Source organism: Ahaetulla prasina, chromosome 6 (assembly GCF_028640845.1).
Source record: "Ahaetulla prasina isolate Xishuangbanna chromosome 6, ASM2864084v1, whole genome shotgun sequence".
NCBI classification, from domain to species: Eukaryota; Metazoa; Chordata; class Lepidosauria; order Squamata; family Colubridae; genus Ahaetulla; species Ahaetulla prasina.
This window is the reverse complement of record NC_080544.1, coordinates 76401403-76415657: the sequence shown is the minus strand read 5'-3', so window position 1 is coordinate 76415657 and position 14255 is coordinate 76401403. Positions and strand designations below refer to the sequence as shown.

The window sequence follows — 14255 nt, the reverse complement described above, 5'->3', positions numbered from 1 at the left end:
CGAAAGACAACCGCCCATCCAGGAGCACGCCCAAGTTGTGCACCCTTTCCATCGGGGCCAATGACTCGCCCCCAACAGACAGCCGCGGCTGCAGCTGACTGTACCGGGGTGCCGGCATCCACAGCCACTCCGTCTTGGAGGGATTAAGTTTGAGCCTGTTCCTCCCCATCCAGACCCATACGGCTTCCAGATACCGGGACAGTACTTCGATAGCTTCGTTGGGGTGGCCTGGGGTGGAAAAGTACAGCTGCGTGTCATCAGCGTACAGTTGGTATCTCACCCCAAAACCACTGATGATCTCACCTAGTGGCTTCATGTAGATGTTGAACAGGAGAGGCGAGAGAATCGATCCCTGTGGCACCCCACACATGAGGCGCCTCGGAGTCGATCTCTGCCCCCCTGTCAACACTGTCTGTGTCCAGTCAGAGAGGTAGGAGGAGAACCACCGATAAACGGTGCCTCCCACTCCCAACCCCTCTAACCAGCGCAGCAAGATACCATGGTCGATGGTATCGAAAGCCGCTGAGAGGTCTAATAGGACCAGGGCAGAGGAGTAACCCTTATCCCTGGCCCTCCAGAGATCATCCACCAACGCAACCAAAGCCGTCTCCGTACTGTACCCGGGCCGAAAGCCGGACTGGAACGGGTCCAGATAAGTAACCACCTCGCACCATCAATCTCTTTCCATGCAACCTGAAACATCCTCAACAGAGTTGGCAAGGGAGCAGAAAGTTGAGTGGGTTGGCACTGGGCTTCTCTTCAGTTAATGTCCCTTTCTTTGGAAGCCTCACCATTCTACATGAATCCCAGGAAAAGCACCCCAGAGTTCTAGAGCTAGTCATGCAAAATGAATAAAGACACTACTTCCCCAATTTTAATAAAAATAACAACAGCAGCACTGACAACTAATTTTCATTAACTAGACTAAACCAGGTAAATAACACCCCATGTGTATAGTTAAATATGAAAACTATGTATTCTAATTTAATTGTCATTTCCCAATACAAAAAGGGAGTAAGAATTCTAGAATTACCTCTTTATCAGAAACATTTCTTGCTCGTTTAAGTCATTTTTGAAACTAAGGGTTCTTTGATAGCATTGTTGTATTACATAAGCTCAGAATTACATCCATGGTGATATAAATATTAAAGGATATATATGTGTACATGAATCAGAGCTAAAATCTACATACGCAACAAAACTCCATAAAGTACTGGATTGCATCAATTGTTCATACATGAGTTATGTGTTTATAGATTGGAACCTATTATGTAGCTTGTTATTTTAAAAAGGCACAATGCTAAAAGCTATATCTTAAAAAGAATTAGTACTCCCTATGGGTATAGCTGACTAACAAACCAATTGTGTGTAATTTTTTTCAGAAGTAAGCAGCCCTCTTCAGTGAGAAACAGTTTTCTGCCTAATAAAAATAAATTCACTTTAGTTCCCCAGAATCAACTAACAAGTACATGGTTTCAAAAGCTAATATATTATTTTAATTGCAAAGTTGTCACGTTCCCCATTTACATACAATTGTAGTTTTGACTGCAGTTGTGTTTTTAGAAAGAAAGAAAGAAGCAAGAAACCATTAGTTTTTATTATCCTTACTGAATTGTACCACATGGTGGCACACTTGCTACAAAATATGGGTTATAAGTATGTAATATAAAACTCCAAGGATGTTTTCAGTCTCATTTCACACAGGCTTTTTTCCCCCCTGTTAGTAAAAGTTGATATTCATCCTGTGCAAATGTAGAAGTTTGGTTTTTAAATGCATTCCATTTCTTCATCGTGCGTAAACTACAGCATTCAAAAATTATTTTTTTATACTTGGCAGTTGAGTACCTTACATTTTTCATCCACAGTATGTTCTTAAAGTGTTTTTACCATACTCAGTTTACTGTAATTGTTATGATTTATCTTTTAATCAGGGCTTTTTTGAAGAGGAAGAGGGTAAGGAATATATTTACAAAGAGCCCAAATTAACAGGCCTATCTGAAATCTCTCAGCGACTGATGAAACTTTATGCGGACAAGTTTGGAGCAGACAATGTGAAGATAATCCAAGATTCCAATAAGGTATAGTTGGAAATGTCCACAGAATTCTTTTTTAAAGCATTTGTGCTGTTACAGAGGGTTTTTTTTGTCCAGACCCACTTAAAATAAATGAAACATTCTTTTTTTTCCCCCCCAATGAACCATGCTCACTTCATAAATTTAGTTAATCTCAAAGCACTAACTTGGAACCGATGGAAGTAAAAAAAATGAAGAGGAATATGGATCTGGCAAGGCATAACCTCTGCTACGGTCGTGTAATTATGTATATTCATCTCTCTGATCAGCAGAGTTAGAATAATGCCCTTGATAGTAATATACACATTTGTTACATGCTGTGATGTGTAAAATTATGTACTTTCATTACACTGCTATTAATTGATTAAAAGTGGAGGGTCCTGGTAGGCATGCTATTTTTGGGGAGGTGGCTTTGAAATTTCTGAAATTCATTATGGAACTGCCAGCAACAAAGGCTTTCTTAGAAATCTGCTTTGTTCATCGAAGAAAATGTTTTTGCTCCTTTTATGCTCAAAATATCGACCATGCACGATCATCCTGTCCGAAGCAAAGAAATCTATGAATATATTTCTTTTAAAATGTCTAAAACAGCCTTTCAGTAATATGCCATAAAAAGCAAGAGTCTAGTTTCTTTTCTTGCCTTTTTGCTGTCTTTATCTGATGCATTGTCTTCTTTTTATTTGTGTAGGTTAACCCCAAAGAGCTAGATCCTAAATATGCATATATCCAAGTAACCTATGTCACACCCTTCTTTGAAGAGAAAGAAGCTGAAGAACGTAAGACTGACTTTGAAATGCATCACAATATCAACCACTTTGTGTTTGAAACGCCGTTCACCTTGTCAGGAAAGAAGCATGGGGGCGTAGAAGAGCAATGCAAGAGACGGACAATTCTGACAAGTATGGACACTGAATTCTTCTTCACAGAAGGGCTGGGCAATTTCTCGGGGATGTTGGGCCACTTCTCGGTCCCTGAACCTTCTGAAAGTCCACAGGAGACCATTGGATAACCACTCCCTCCAAAAACCCAATGACCTAAATTGCACGGTTTTGTTTCAGTGTCAGGATTTTGAAGCGCTAAGGTCCACAGAGAATAAGAGAGAGAAACAGTTTGGTGTAATGGTTAAGGCACCACAGTAGAAACCAGAAGGTTGAGTGCTGGTCTTGCCTTAGGTACAAAACCAGTAACTTTGGACTTGTCTTTCCCTCTCAGTCCTAGGTAGAAGGCAATAACAGGTTTTTTTTTCAAAAATTTCAGGTAGTCACAATAATCAACACTGACCTGAAGGGACACAAAAAAAGGGAAAGGGCAGAAATTATTACTATTTCTTTGATCAGTATAGCCATCCTTCTTAATCCAATTGACTCAGCACAGCAATTAGTTATTTATTATTTACAAAAATAGTTACAAATATTTTGTTACATGTTGCTAATTATCTAATTGCCGATGGACATACTTCAAAATATTTTGATTTAGAACAGAATCTCATATATTTAGAACAATTTAGCATTTTTCTTGACCCAATAATATTAATTTATATTTACAGATTATTAAAATAATATTAAAATTATTACTGAAGCAAGACCTTTTTTTGTTACTTATTAAGGTAACATCAAAAATAGTATCCACAAAGTAAGAATGAATATCCACAAAATACGAAAAGGTATATTCTTATATCTATTCTGGAATTTAATTAACAAAAGCAAATAATTCTTTTACAATCTTTTAGAAAAATATAAATATACACTTACATACATGAACACACTCACACATACTGTAGATACGTACATACAAAGAATGAGAGAATGCAACTATTCATGGATGTATTGTATGAATTATGACTTTGTTTTAATTATCAATATATATGTATATATTACATTAAATAAACCTTCCTTAGATGTATTTATCTTGTTTTGACTGCAGCTAGCCATTTATTTCCGTATGTGAAGAAAAGAATACAAGTTATAAACCAGACCAGCACAGAACTGAACCCCATAGAAGTAGCTATTGATGAGATGTCCAAAAAAATTTCAGAACTCAAACAGCTTTGCACGATGGAAGAGGTAGATATGATTCGACTCCAGCTGAAGCTACAAGGAAGTGTCAGTGTCAAGGTAAATATGGATCAGCCCTTTTCTCAGGTTTAAAAGATTTGACATTTAGGATTTTATGATAGGAAACAGAAACTTTCTCTTTTTCTGTTGTTACAACCTGACCTGCTGGAAATTCAAAAGAAGCATTATAACATTAATTAATTCATTACATAATTTTGTCAATGTTACAATGCTTATTCTTTTGAATCTGAGATTTAGTTCCCATTTCCTAATATCCTTGCTAGGTTTGCCGAAGGGTAGAACGGGAGTGTGGTGCTGATAAGAGCATCTTTCTCTCCCAGAAAGATTGGTGCATGGGATTCAGCTACCTCCACTGTATCCCCTTCCACAAAGAATAATGCCTGCTATAGGTTGTATATGAGAGTCAACAAAGGAAAAAAAGCTTCTTTTTCAGATGAATCTGAAACCAGTGGAGCAGTGGAAAAGGTATCTTAGAGGAAAAGTGAAGACAAATACTGATAACATTGTGTGAGACTCAGAAGAACAGAACTAAAGGCTGTGCCAATAATTAGAATTTTTAAGAGTTATCTAGCTTCATTTCAATTTAACTTTTATTTTGATAGCTGCAATTTAGTATAGTGCACTGTTTTCATATTTTATTTTATCTATTGTGCTTCTAGCGTGATAATATTTTTATTTGATGCAGTGAACTTAAGTTGGCTACCCTTTAGTTACTTCCTACAGTTTGAGAGCCATCTTGTTTGTTTTTACAGCATGTTGGGGTGAGGTTCCAGTTTAGGAGATTTATTCAAGTTGTTTTAAAGAATGAAATGGATGATCAAAATTAAACATTTTGATCACCCAAACTTGGGAAGATTCTGGTAACCACTAAAGCAAACCTCCCATTTTGCATATCTGATCTTCAAGTGTTTCCTTTCTGTAATGTATCTGCAATTTAGAAAACTCTTCAGCAGCAGGTGAACAAGATCAGGACTTCAGGCACTGACAGAAGAAAAATTGTTTTAAGCTGCCTTTGCCAGCACTGACCCTCAGCCCTCAGTATATAACATAGCACACTTTGACTTGCAGGTAAATGCAGGACCAATGGCTTATGCTCGAGCATTTCTTGAAGAAACCAATGCTAAGAAATACCCAGATAACCAAGTTAAGCTTCTGAAAGAAATATTCAGGTAAGTTTTACAATATAAGAGATGAGAGAGAGAGATGGAGAGAGAGAGAGAGAGAGACAGACATAGAGATATATGGAGATAGAGATAAACAAATACAAGGATAACTGCCCTTGTTGAGTCTAATAAAACATCAGGTGACAAATACAGAATTATTCAAAAAGTCTAAACTATCTTTCTATGTCCATTATGACTATACCATTTTAACCCATAATAAAACCAATCCATAATAAAATGTATATTTGAAACAATAACACATTGCCTTGACATTAAAGATATGAGGTTTTTTTGTGCTATGCAGACAATTTGCAGAAGCATGTGGACAAGCTCTTGAAGTTAATGAACGCCTTATTAAGGAGGATCAGCTGGAATATCAGGAAGAAATGAAATCTCATTACAAGAACATGCTCAGTGAGCTCTCAGAGGTTATGAACGAACAGGTTAGCCATTCTCTTCCAACATTTTGTTTTCAGCTCCAAAGACATTACGGTTGTGATATAAACAATGCCTAAATTCTAACTGGGGAGCCACCTTGGGAAATTAGAAAACCCATATCCGACATTCCACAAACGTACCAGCAATGATTATGATGACCTAACTCATATAGATTTCACAGAAGATAACGTTGGAAAAGCTCTTCATAACTTAAAACCATTGCTATCTATTGGACCCGATGGACTATGTGCATACTTTCTTAAAAAAACTTTCCATTAATATAGCTGAACCCCTAAGTTTTATCTTTGATAAAGCTTTCACTACCAGTTCCCTTCCCAAACTTTGGTCACTAGCCACAGTCATCCCTATCTTCAAAAAAGGAGACTCCAGCTTAGTCGAAAATTACAGACCGATCTCTCTTTGCTGCGTCACCTGCAAAGTCATGGAATCAATCATCAACCAATCCATTACCTCACACTTAGAAACTAACAGCCTACTCTCCAATAAACAATTTGGTTTCAGGAGAAAATTATCATGCAACTTACAACTTCTCCACTGTAAAAACATATGGACTACAAATCTTGATCAAGGCAAATCAATAGATGCAATCTACATAGACTTCTGCAAAGCTTTTGACTCAGTAGTACATGATAAACTCCTCCTAAAACTAACATCCTATGGCATCTCAGGACCCCTTCACAAATGGATATCCGCTTTTCTGTCTAACAGACAACAAGTGGTCAAAATTGGCAGTGCTTTATCAAATCCTGTTCCTGTCAAGAGTGGTGTTCCTCAAGGCAGCGTCCTTGGACCAACACTCTTTATACTATACATTAATGATCTTTGTGACCACATATCAAGTAATTGTGTTCTCTTTGCTGACGATGTCAAACTATTTAATACCACAGACAACACTTCTATCATTCAAAACGACCTTGATCATCTAACTGCTTGGTCTAAAAATTGGCAGCTCAAATTTCAACCAGCAAATGCTCAGTCTTACATATAGGAAAAAGAACCCAAACACTAAGTACATACTAGATGGACATTACCTTACAGATGACCCCACCCGTTAAAGACCTTGGAGTTTTCATGTCAAATGATCTAAGTGCCAAAGCCCACTGCAACTACATAGCAAAAAGCTCTAAGAGTTGTAAACCTAATCTTGCGTAGCTTCTTTTCCAAAACACTACACTACTAACCAGAACATATAAAACATTTGCTAGACCAATTCTAGAATACAGCTCACCTGTTTGGAACCCTCACCACATCTCTGACATCAATACAATTGAACGTGTCCAGAAATATTTTACAAGAAGAGTTCTCCATTCCTCTGAAAACAACAAAATACCTTATCCCACCAGACTTGAAATCCTAGGCTTAGAAAGCTTGGAACTCCGTCGCCTCCAACAAGACCTAAGTTTAACTCACAGAATCATCTATTGTAATGTCCTTCCTGTTAAAGACTACTTCAGCTTTAATTGCAATAATACTAGAGCAACTAATAGATTTAAACTTAATGTCAACCGCTTTAATCTAGATTGCAGAAAATATGACTTCTGTAACAGAATCATCAGTGTTTGGAATACTTTACCTGACTCTGTGGTCTCTTCTCATAATCCTAAAAGCTTTAACCAAAAACTTTCTACTATTGACCTCACCCCATTCCTAAGAGGACCATAAGGGGCGTGCATAAGCGCACAAACGTGCCTACCGTTCCTGTCCTATTGTTTTTCTTTTCTTCTTCCTATATATATATATATGCTTATACCATAAGGTTCCTAATTTCCAAACTTCTTTTCTTGGTCCAAAGAAGAGGTGTCAAACTCAATTTCATTGAGGGCCACATCAGGGTTGTGTTTGACCTCTGGGGACCAGGAGGCATGGCCAGCTCAGCATCTGTTTGTGGCAGGGACTGCCTCCTGCAGCCTTCTGCCAGCGAAAATGGAGCTCCATTTTCCTGGAAGAAGCACTGCGGGTCGATCCTTTGCTGTTTCCAGGATGGCCCCGTGGGCCACCCAGGCATTGAGTTTGACACTCCTAGTCTAAAGGATATTCTAATTTCAAATATTCCTATCTCTTTTACTTTCATTCATCTGCTAATCCATTTTTATTCATTCCTGTTCTAATTTCTATCATTTAAGAGTAACACTAATCAGAAGAAGAAAAAATATATCATGCTGATTAATTCTTATAATCTATATAGGTTGTCCCTTCCTTCCTTCCTTCCTTCCTTCCTTCCTTCCTTCCTTCCTTCCTTCCTTCCTTCCTTCCTCCCTCCCTCCCTCCCTCCCTCCCTCCCTTCCTTCTGCAAATTCTAACAATTATTTACCTATTTTGTATTTTTAAGTTGATATTATTCAGAAAAGCAGTGACTCTTTTTAGGCCAATCATTCCATGAAAGGCTTAACAATATAGGGACATATAGGGATTTGATATACTATTGAATACATTTTGATCTTTTTTGCACAGTATATGAAAAGTAGAAACAGGTTACATTGGAATCTATGTACACAGGATAACATCAAATTGGATGCTGGTCTGTTATTATATCTAGAAGTAAGAATAAGTCATCATGTACAAAAATGGTGGCTCAGTGGGTAAGCTTGTCGATCAAAAGGTTGGCAGTTCAGCAGTTCAAATCCCTAGTGCATAACGGGGTGAGCTCCCATTACTTGTCCCAGTTTCTGCCAACCTAGCAGTTTGAAAGCATGTAAAAAAAATGCAAATAGAAAAAATAGGGACCACCTTTGGCGGGAAGATAACAGCGTTCTGTGTACCTTTGACATTTAGTCATGCCGGCCACATGACCATGGAGACGTCTTCAGTCAGAGCTGGCTCTTCAACTTTGAAATGAGTACCACCTCCTAGATTCAGGAACGACTAGCACATATTTATTTTTATTTTATTTATTTATTTATTTTGTCAAACACAACAATATATATAAGTATAAGCATGAAATAACCACACAAAATGAATACAATCAAAGGGAACATTAGGACAGGAACGGTAGGCACTCTGGTGCTCTTGTGCATGCCCCTTACAGACCTCTTAGGAATGGGGTGAGGTCAACAGTAGACAGTCTTAGGTTAAAGTTTGTGCGAGGGGAACCTTTACCTTTACCCAGAAAATGTTACTCACAGGTAAACTTCCATTTTCTTCTGTCAAAGGCTATATATGACACCATATACCCACACAGAGAGAGGTAATAAATTCAGGCGAAGGGAAATACAATCTCAAGAGCAGAGTGGAGGAGGTTTCCTTGATTCTTTATACTTTGATTCTTTATACTTTATACTTTGAACAGACATCACAGTTATTCTATCCTGGCATATCAAGAGCATTAGGCTTTTCTCCTTCCCAATCATATATGCCAGACACAGATGGATTACAGGATGAAACTAAGCCTGTGAAAACAATTGAGAACTCACTATCAGGAGATCCTGTTATACATTCAAGATTAAAGAAAACCTGCTTGTGTAGAAAATCTCATATTGGGAACAGGACTGGATGAATAATATTTTCAGACTTATATCTTGATTCCTACCTAAGTTAATCAATTAGGATGTTACTATTTCCTTATCAGTCCTATGTTTTGTTGTTGTTATTGTTTTGGGTTACATTACATCATGTTTCACACCTTTCCATCTATATAAACCATAAAAAATTGTGTTGCTGTTTCATTTCTCACTATTTGTCAAGAAGCATCCCAGGAAGCCTGATGGGTTTTCTGTGACTTCTGAGAAGTTAATGCCTCCTACCCCCATTCAATTCAGAGAGGATAGTATAAGAGTTCTGTGATTACAGCCCTCCATAGTTAGTCACCTCCAGAGCCTTACAATTTTCCTGTTGTGTTTTTACCACATCAACACAGATTGTGTCACCGTGTCCTTAATGGTATTTTATGTACAGGCATTGAAAGCCTATGTGTTCTTCATTGCTATTGTGTTTCTACGTCCACTGACTGTAGCATTTCCATCAACATCTTTCTTTCTCTTTTTCTGGCAGCTCTGTCATGGTCAGTGCTTATACAGCTTTTCTGCTTCACTGTCTAACATTTCCCTCAATACCATAGCCAAAAGTGGTATGTTTGGTTTTCTTTTGCTCTCTTTACTGTCATGTATTCTCCCCGACTGCTCTTTTAACATTTAATCAGGATGCAACTCACTGGTGATGCTTAGCAGAAAAAATGGGCATTAGTCATTCTTTTGGGAAGCATGAAATATAATACAGGGTCAGGGAGAACTGTAATAATATGCCAGGCATTCTTGTCTGGGACTTCATGGACTAATAGCCACGGTCCATTTCCGATGTTCATTTATAATAGACACACTTAAGTTTCATAAGAGTCCTATTTAGGCATGGTATTTCTTCTTCAGCATTTGCAGTGGGATTGCATGTCTGGAGTAGGCTTTTCCCTGGGGCCTTCTCAGCAGATGTGCATGGTGTACTGATGTAGGAGTAAATGTTTATATAAGTGTTTAAATACATTCATGCTTTATCTTTAGACATCAGAAAGAGCTGCCTGATTCATGTGGGGTATAGGTGTAAACTATTTATTATGGCCGCATCTGGCTTCCATTTACAGTTAAATGTTAAATGCAGCAAGTAAATAGGTGATACACTGTTTATTTATGATGTTCATAGCTAGCAGGGCTAAATTCATACACATATGTACTTCATCAAAGTGTCAAAATATAATCTCACAGATATGTTACACAATTGGAGGCTAAGCAAGAAATATTTTCTTTTTTTAAGTTGGAATCCTGTTGGGAAAAGTTATCGAAATATAAAACAAAATCTTTCTTTCATAGGGCAGCTGTTAAAAACCTTAACAGGATAGATAAAAACAGCTGACGAATTTGGTTCCTAAAAGTATAGTTTAGACCAGGGGTCTCTAACCTTGGCAACTTTAAATCTGGTGGACTTCAACTCCCAGAATTCCCCAGCCAGCAAAGCTGGCTGGGGAATTCTGGGAGTTGAAGTCTGCCAGGCTTAAAGTTGCCAAGGTTGGAGACCCCTGGTTTAGAACACAGGTGTCAAACTCGCCCTGTCACGTTGCCATCACGTGACGTATCGCAATGTTTTTTCCCTTCACAGAAGTGGGGTGGGCGTGGCCTGCATGTGACGCATCCGGCCCATGTGCCAGTTTGACACCCCTAGTTCAGAATGAGCTTAATTTTTCGACACGTTTACTTATGTACCCAGGCTTACTTATTTCTTTATTTATGCATCTGTTTTCAAGATCACTTACAAGGAGGATTCTGCAAAGCATCCAGGAGTGGAAACACCTTATTCCCATGCAATCAGTAGAACAATCACTGCCCCACCTGGATCACTGCTTTCATCAAATGCAGATATTTCGTAACTGCCTTTGATTATGAACTGAAGAATTTTGACATTATTTTGCAAAATAATGTAGGCAAATCCTGGAGGATACCATAACTGTATTACATTATTATTTTTTATTTATTGGAGAATTTTATGTGTCAATTTAAGAAAAACAGTCAATATGATTTTTTTTCAATGTTATTGCCTTTCTTGATATTTGCATATTTCCGATGATTTTCTTTATTATGGGCCAGTCTTTAGTAAATAGACTGAAATGAAATATCCATTGAACATTTAGTTTCACAGCAAACCTTACGTTTGCTATAAATAATAATATAATCTAATACAGGTCCTAGTATACATATATTTTAAAAGTCAAAAGTGGGTGTTTTATAACATTTAAGTATATTAAAGTTGTAAATAAAAGATGTGTAAAATACGTCATTTTTACAAAAAAATAGTTAATATTTGACATGACTAAAATGTTGATAACATTTCAGATGCAGCTATATTAAAATATTTGTTTATGTGTATAAAATTGTGTGTGTGTTTATTGGCTAATTCAATTGGGCTTGTAGTGAGTTTTTAATTTTAATCACCAGTTTTGCTACCACCATTGCTTCAATATGTTCTCACATAGCTGGTGATGTGTTTGAAACCATGTTTTTCCCGGATCTGTACATTTTCTACCAACTGAAATGGAGATGGGGGACTTTAACGTTTGCGATTTAATTGACTCAAACATATCATTTCTGAAGTAAGAGGCTGAAATACAGAGTACCAAATCACTCTTTTCCAACAGCATCGAATCTAACTCTCATTTTCGTTCTGCTATGTCGTGTTTTGTTTTGTTTTTAATTTTTTCAAAATTTCTCCAGATAGAAGGAACAAGATACTATGGCATCATACAATATATTTAAATATAGTATATAATGCAGTACATACTTTCATCTCTTACCACTCTTTATAGGATATACATGTTGAATCTTTGTGATAACTGATAATAGTACAGTTATAGACCAGTCCCACTCCAGTTTCCTTTCCCATTTGTATTGTGACATCATGAACTTGCTTAATGCTGATATAGAGCATTGTTTTATCTTTTATGAAACAATTTTTCATCTTTTATAAAACAATATACATGGTTAAGTGCTTACTTGACGGGAAAATCAGCTTGTATGTCACATCATCTTGAGCTATATGACCAGATAAAAGATGGACGCATCTAATTTTTGTGCTGGTAAGGAAAAGCTCTGTTTATTCATAAATAAATGGGAGAGAAGGGAAGAGAAAGGCTGCTTCTAAAAAGAAATGCCTTGCAAAATAACTTTGTTTTTTTTAAAAAAAGACTTAGTGGAATTGTAATTATAGCATCTCTACTACTAAGAAAAGAATAGAATAGAATAGAATTTTTTTTTTATTGGCCAAGTCTGATTGGACACACAAGGAATTTGTCTTGGTGCATATGCTCTCAGAAAAATGTACTGTAAAAAAAAACACCTATCTGTCTGGTTTAATTTGCTATATCGGCAAGCTAGTAGTAACACTCTATTGTTTCACATATTTTTCTTGCCAACTTATTGCATTGCTAGTGTAATTCTAGAAGCATTATTTACACATTAGGAATAAAATCCTTTTCATCATTATTACCATTTTCATTGAAGCCATACAGTGTTTTGCTACTTTACAATAAAAATTGTGATATAACTGATTAATCTTAAGTAGCAAAATAATCTATGTTTGTGGAACCAATTCCAGATGTTTGAAGTTTATTTTTTACCGGTATAAGTGGGAGGTTTTTTTTCTCTAATATTGGTAGTATGTCAGGAAAGATATGGGTTCTTGATGGGAATCAAAAATTTTCCCTAATCCCTTTCCAGTGCAGACTAAGAATGAACATGTAATTCCATTGCATTTTTGAGGATTTGTTTCTGAATAAGTATGAAAATTAAGTACATATCAGCAAATAAAAAACCATAGCTAACAAGGATTGGTTTGAAAAGCTCATGTGGCATGCCATATTTGAAGTCTTAGCTATAGCCCAGAAGTGGACCTTCACATACTGAATTTCCTTATCTCTACCAGGTAGTTCCCCATACTTCAGGCTGCTAATTTGCAATTTATGTGTGTTAAGGTATAATTCAGTCTATTAAACTACAGAAGAGTCTATCTCATTTTGAAGTTCTTCTGGAATTTAGTTCAATTGTATGATAGAGTAACCTTGGAAGACCCAAGAAAGGGCTGCAGCTGGGGCAATGGTCAGACAAGAGATATCTCAGCCCACAAAAGAAATGGGATTGAAGAAAGTATCTCAGAAGAGACTCTCCCTAATTCTCTGAAAGTAAAAGCAAAGGAAGGGAGAACTGCTTTCAGACTTGCAAGATATGTTCGTGTTACCATACAATAAAATGATGTTCATTCTTCTGATTTGATTTCCTATGTCAATTACCTTGATGAGCTGACAGCAGCCTTGGATGTCTAGGACATTCCTAATGTGTTCTAAAAACAATTATCAGAAGAGTAACCAATCCAAAGCCTCTGGAGATTGAAGACCTCGGAAAAATACGATAGGTAACTTCAGTTATAAAACTAATTCGGACAAAACCACTTAAACTGTGCTTTTTCATTTTTCACTGTATCTCAGACAATAAAAAAATTAATGATAATTGCAGCTAAACCAGTTGATTTATAAAAGCTGTTGCTGCAAGCATGATACTTTTTTCATTAAGTTCACAATTTGCATCTAGAGTGTATCTATAACAATGTTGTTCTGATGAGGAATTCTGTCACACTCTAACTTGATTAGTGATGAATAAGCCATTGTTTTGTTCAAATACATTTCAATTAATCGAGAAACTCTGGTATCAGGAAATACTTATATTTTCTGCAGCAATACTGAATAGATTTTGAATACCTGTTTAGAGTTAAACATCAGGCACAAGCAATCAGATCCACAGGTGTAAAGATAAAGTTAATTATCTTATTGTATTATGCCTATAAAACAGGAATTTCTCCAGACTGCTTGCCTTCCCATGGGTACAGATAAATAAGCTTTCATGGAGCTGGCCTAGGGAGGTGGGGGAGAGATCAGTCCTGGGTCTCTTGTGGCTGCACAATGATTCAAAGCTAATTCCACATTGAGTCCTCCTCTCTACCTGGCTGAAGATTCCCCAACA

General features: G+C 36.9%; 1 protein-coding gene across 1 annotated transcript in view; it reads left to right on the top strand.

Annotated features, from left to right (window-relative positions):
• The window catches only part of DOCK10 (dedicator of cytokinesis 10), a 160962-nt gene extending 149372 nt beyond the window's left edge, over nucleotides 1-11590 (top strand). The window contains exons 51-56 of the mRNA XM_058188345.1: nucleotides 1932-2078; nucleotides 2761-2971; nucleotides 3996-4186; nucleotides 5216-5316; nucleotides 5615-5753; nucleotides 10994-11590. Of these exons, the coding sequence (XP_058044328.1) occupies nucleotides 1932-2078; nucleotides 2761-2971; nucleotides 3996-4186; nucleotides 5216-5316; nucleotides 5615-5753; nucleotides 10994-11116 (912 nt within the window). The 3' untranslated portion in view covers nucleotides 11117-11590. The remainder of the gene's footprint in view (nucleotides 1-1931; nucleotides 2079-2760; nucleotides 2972-3995; nucleotides 4187-5215; nucleotides 5317-5614; nucleotides 5754-10993) is intronic.
• Nucleotides 11591-14255: the final 2665 nt, after the last annotated feature.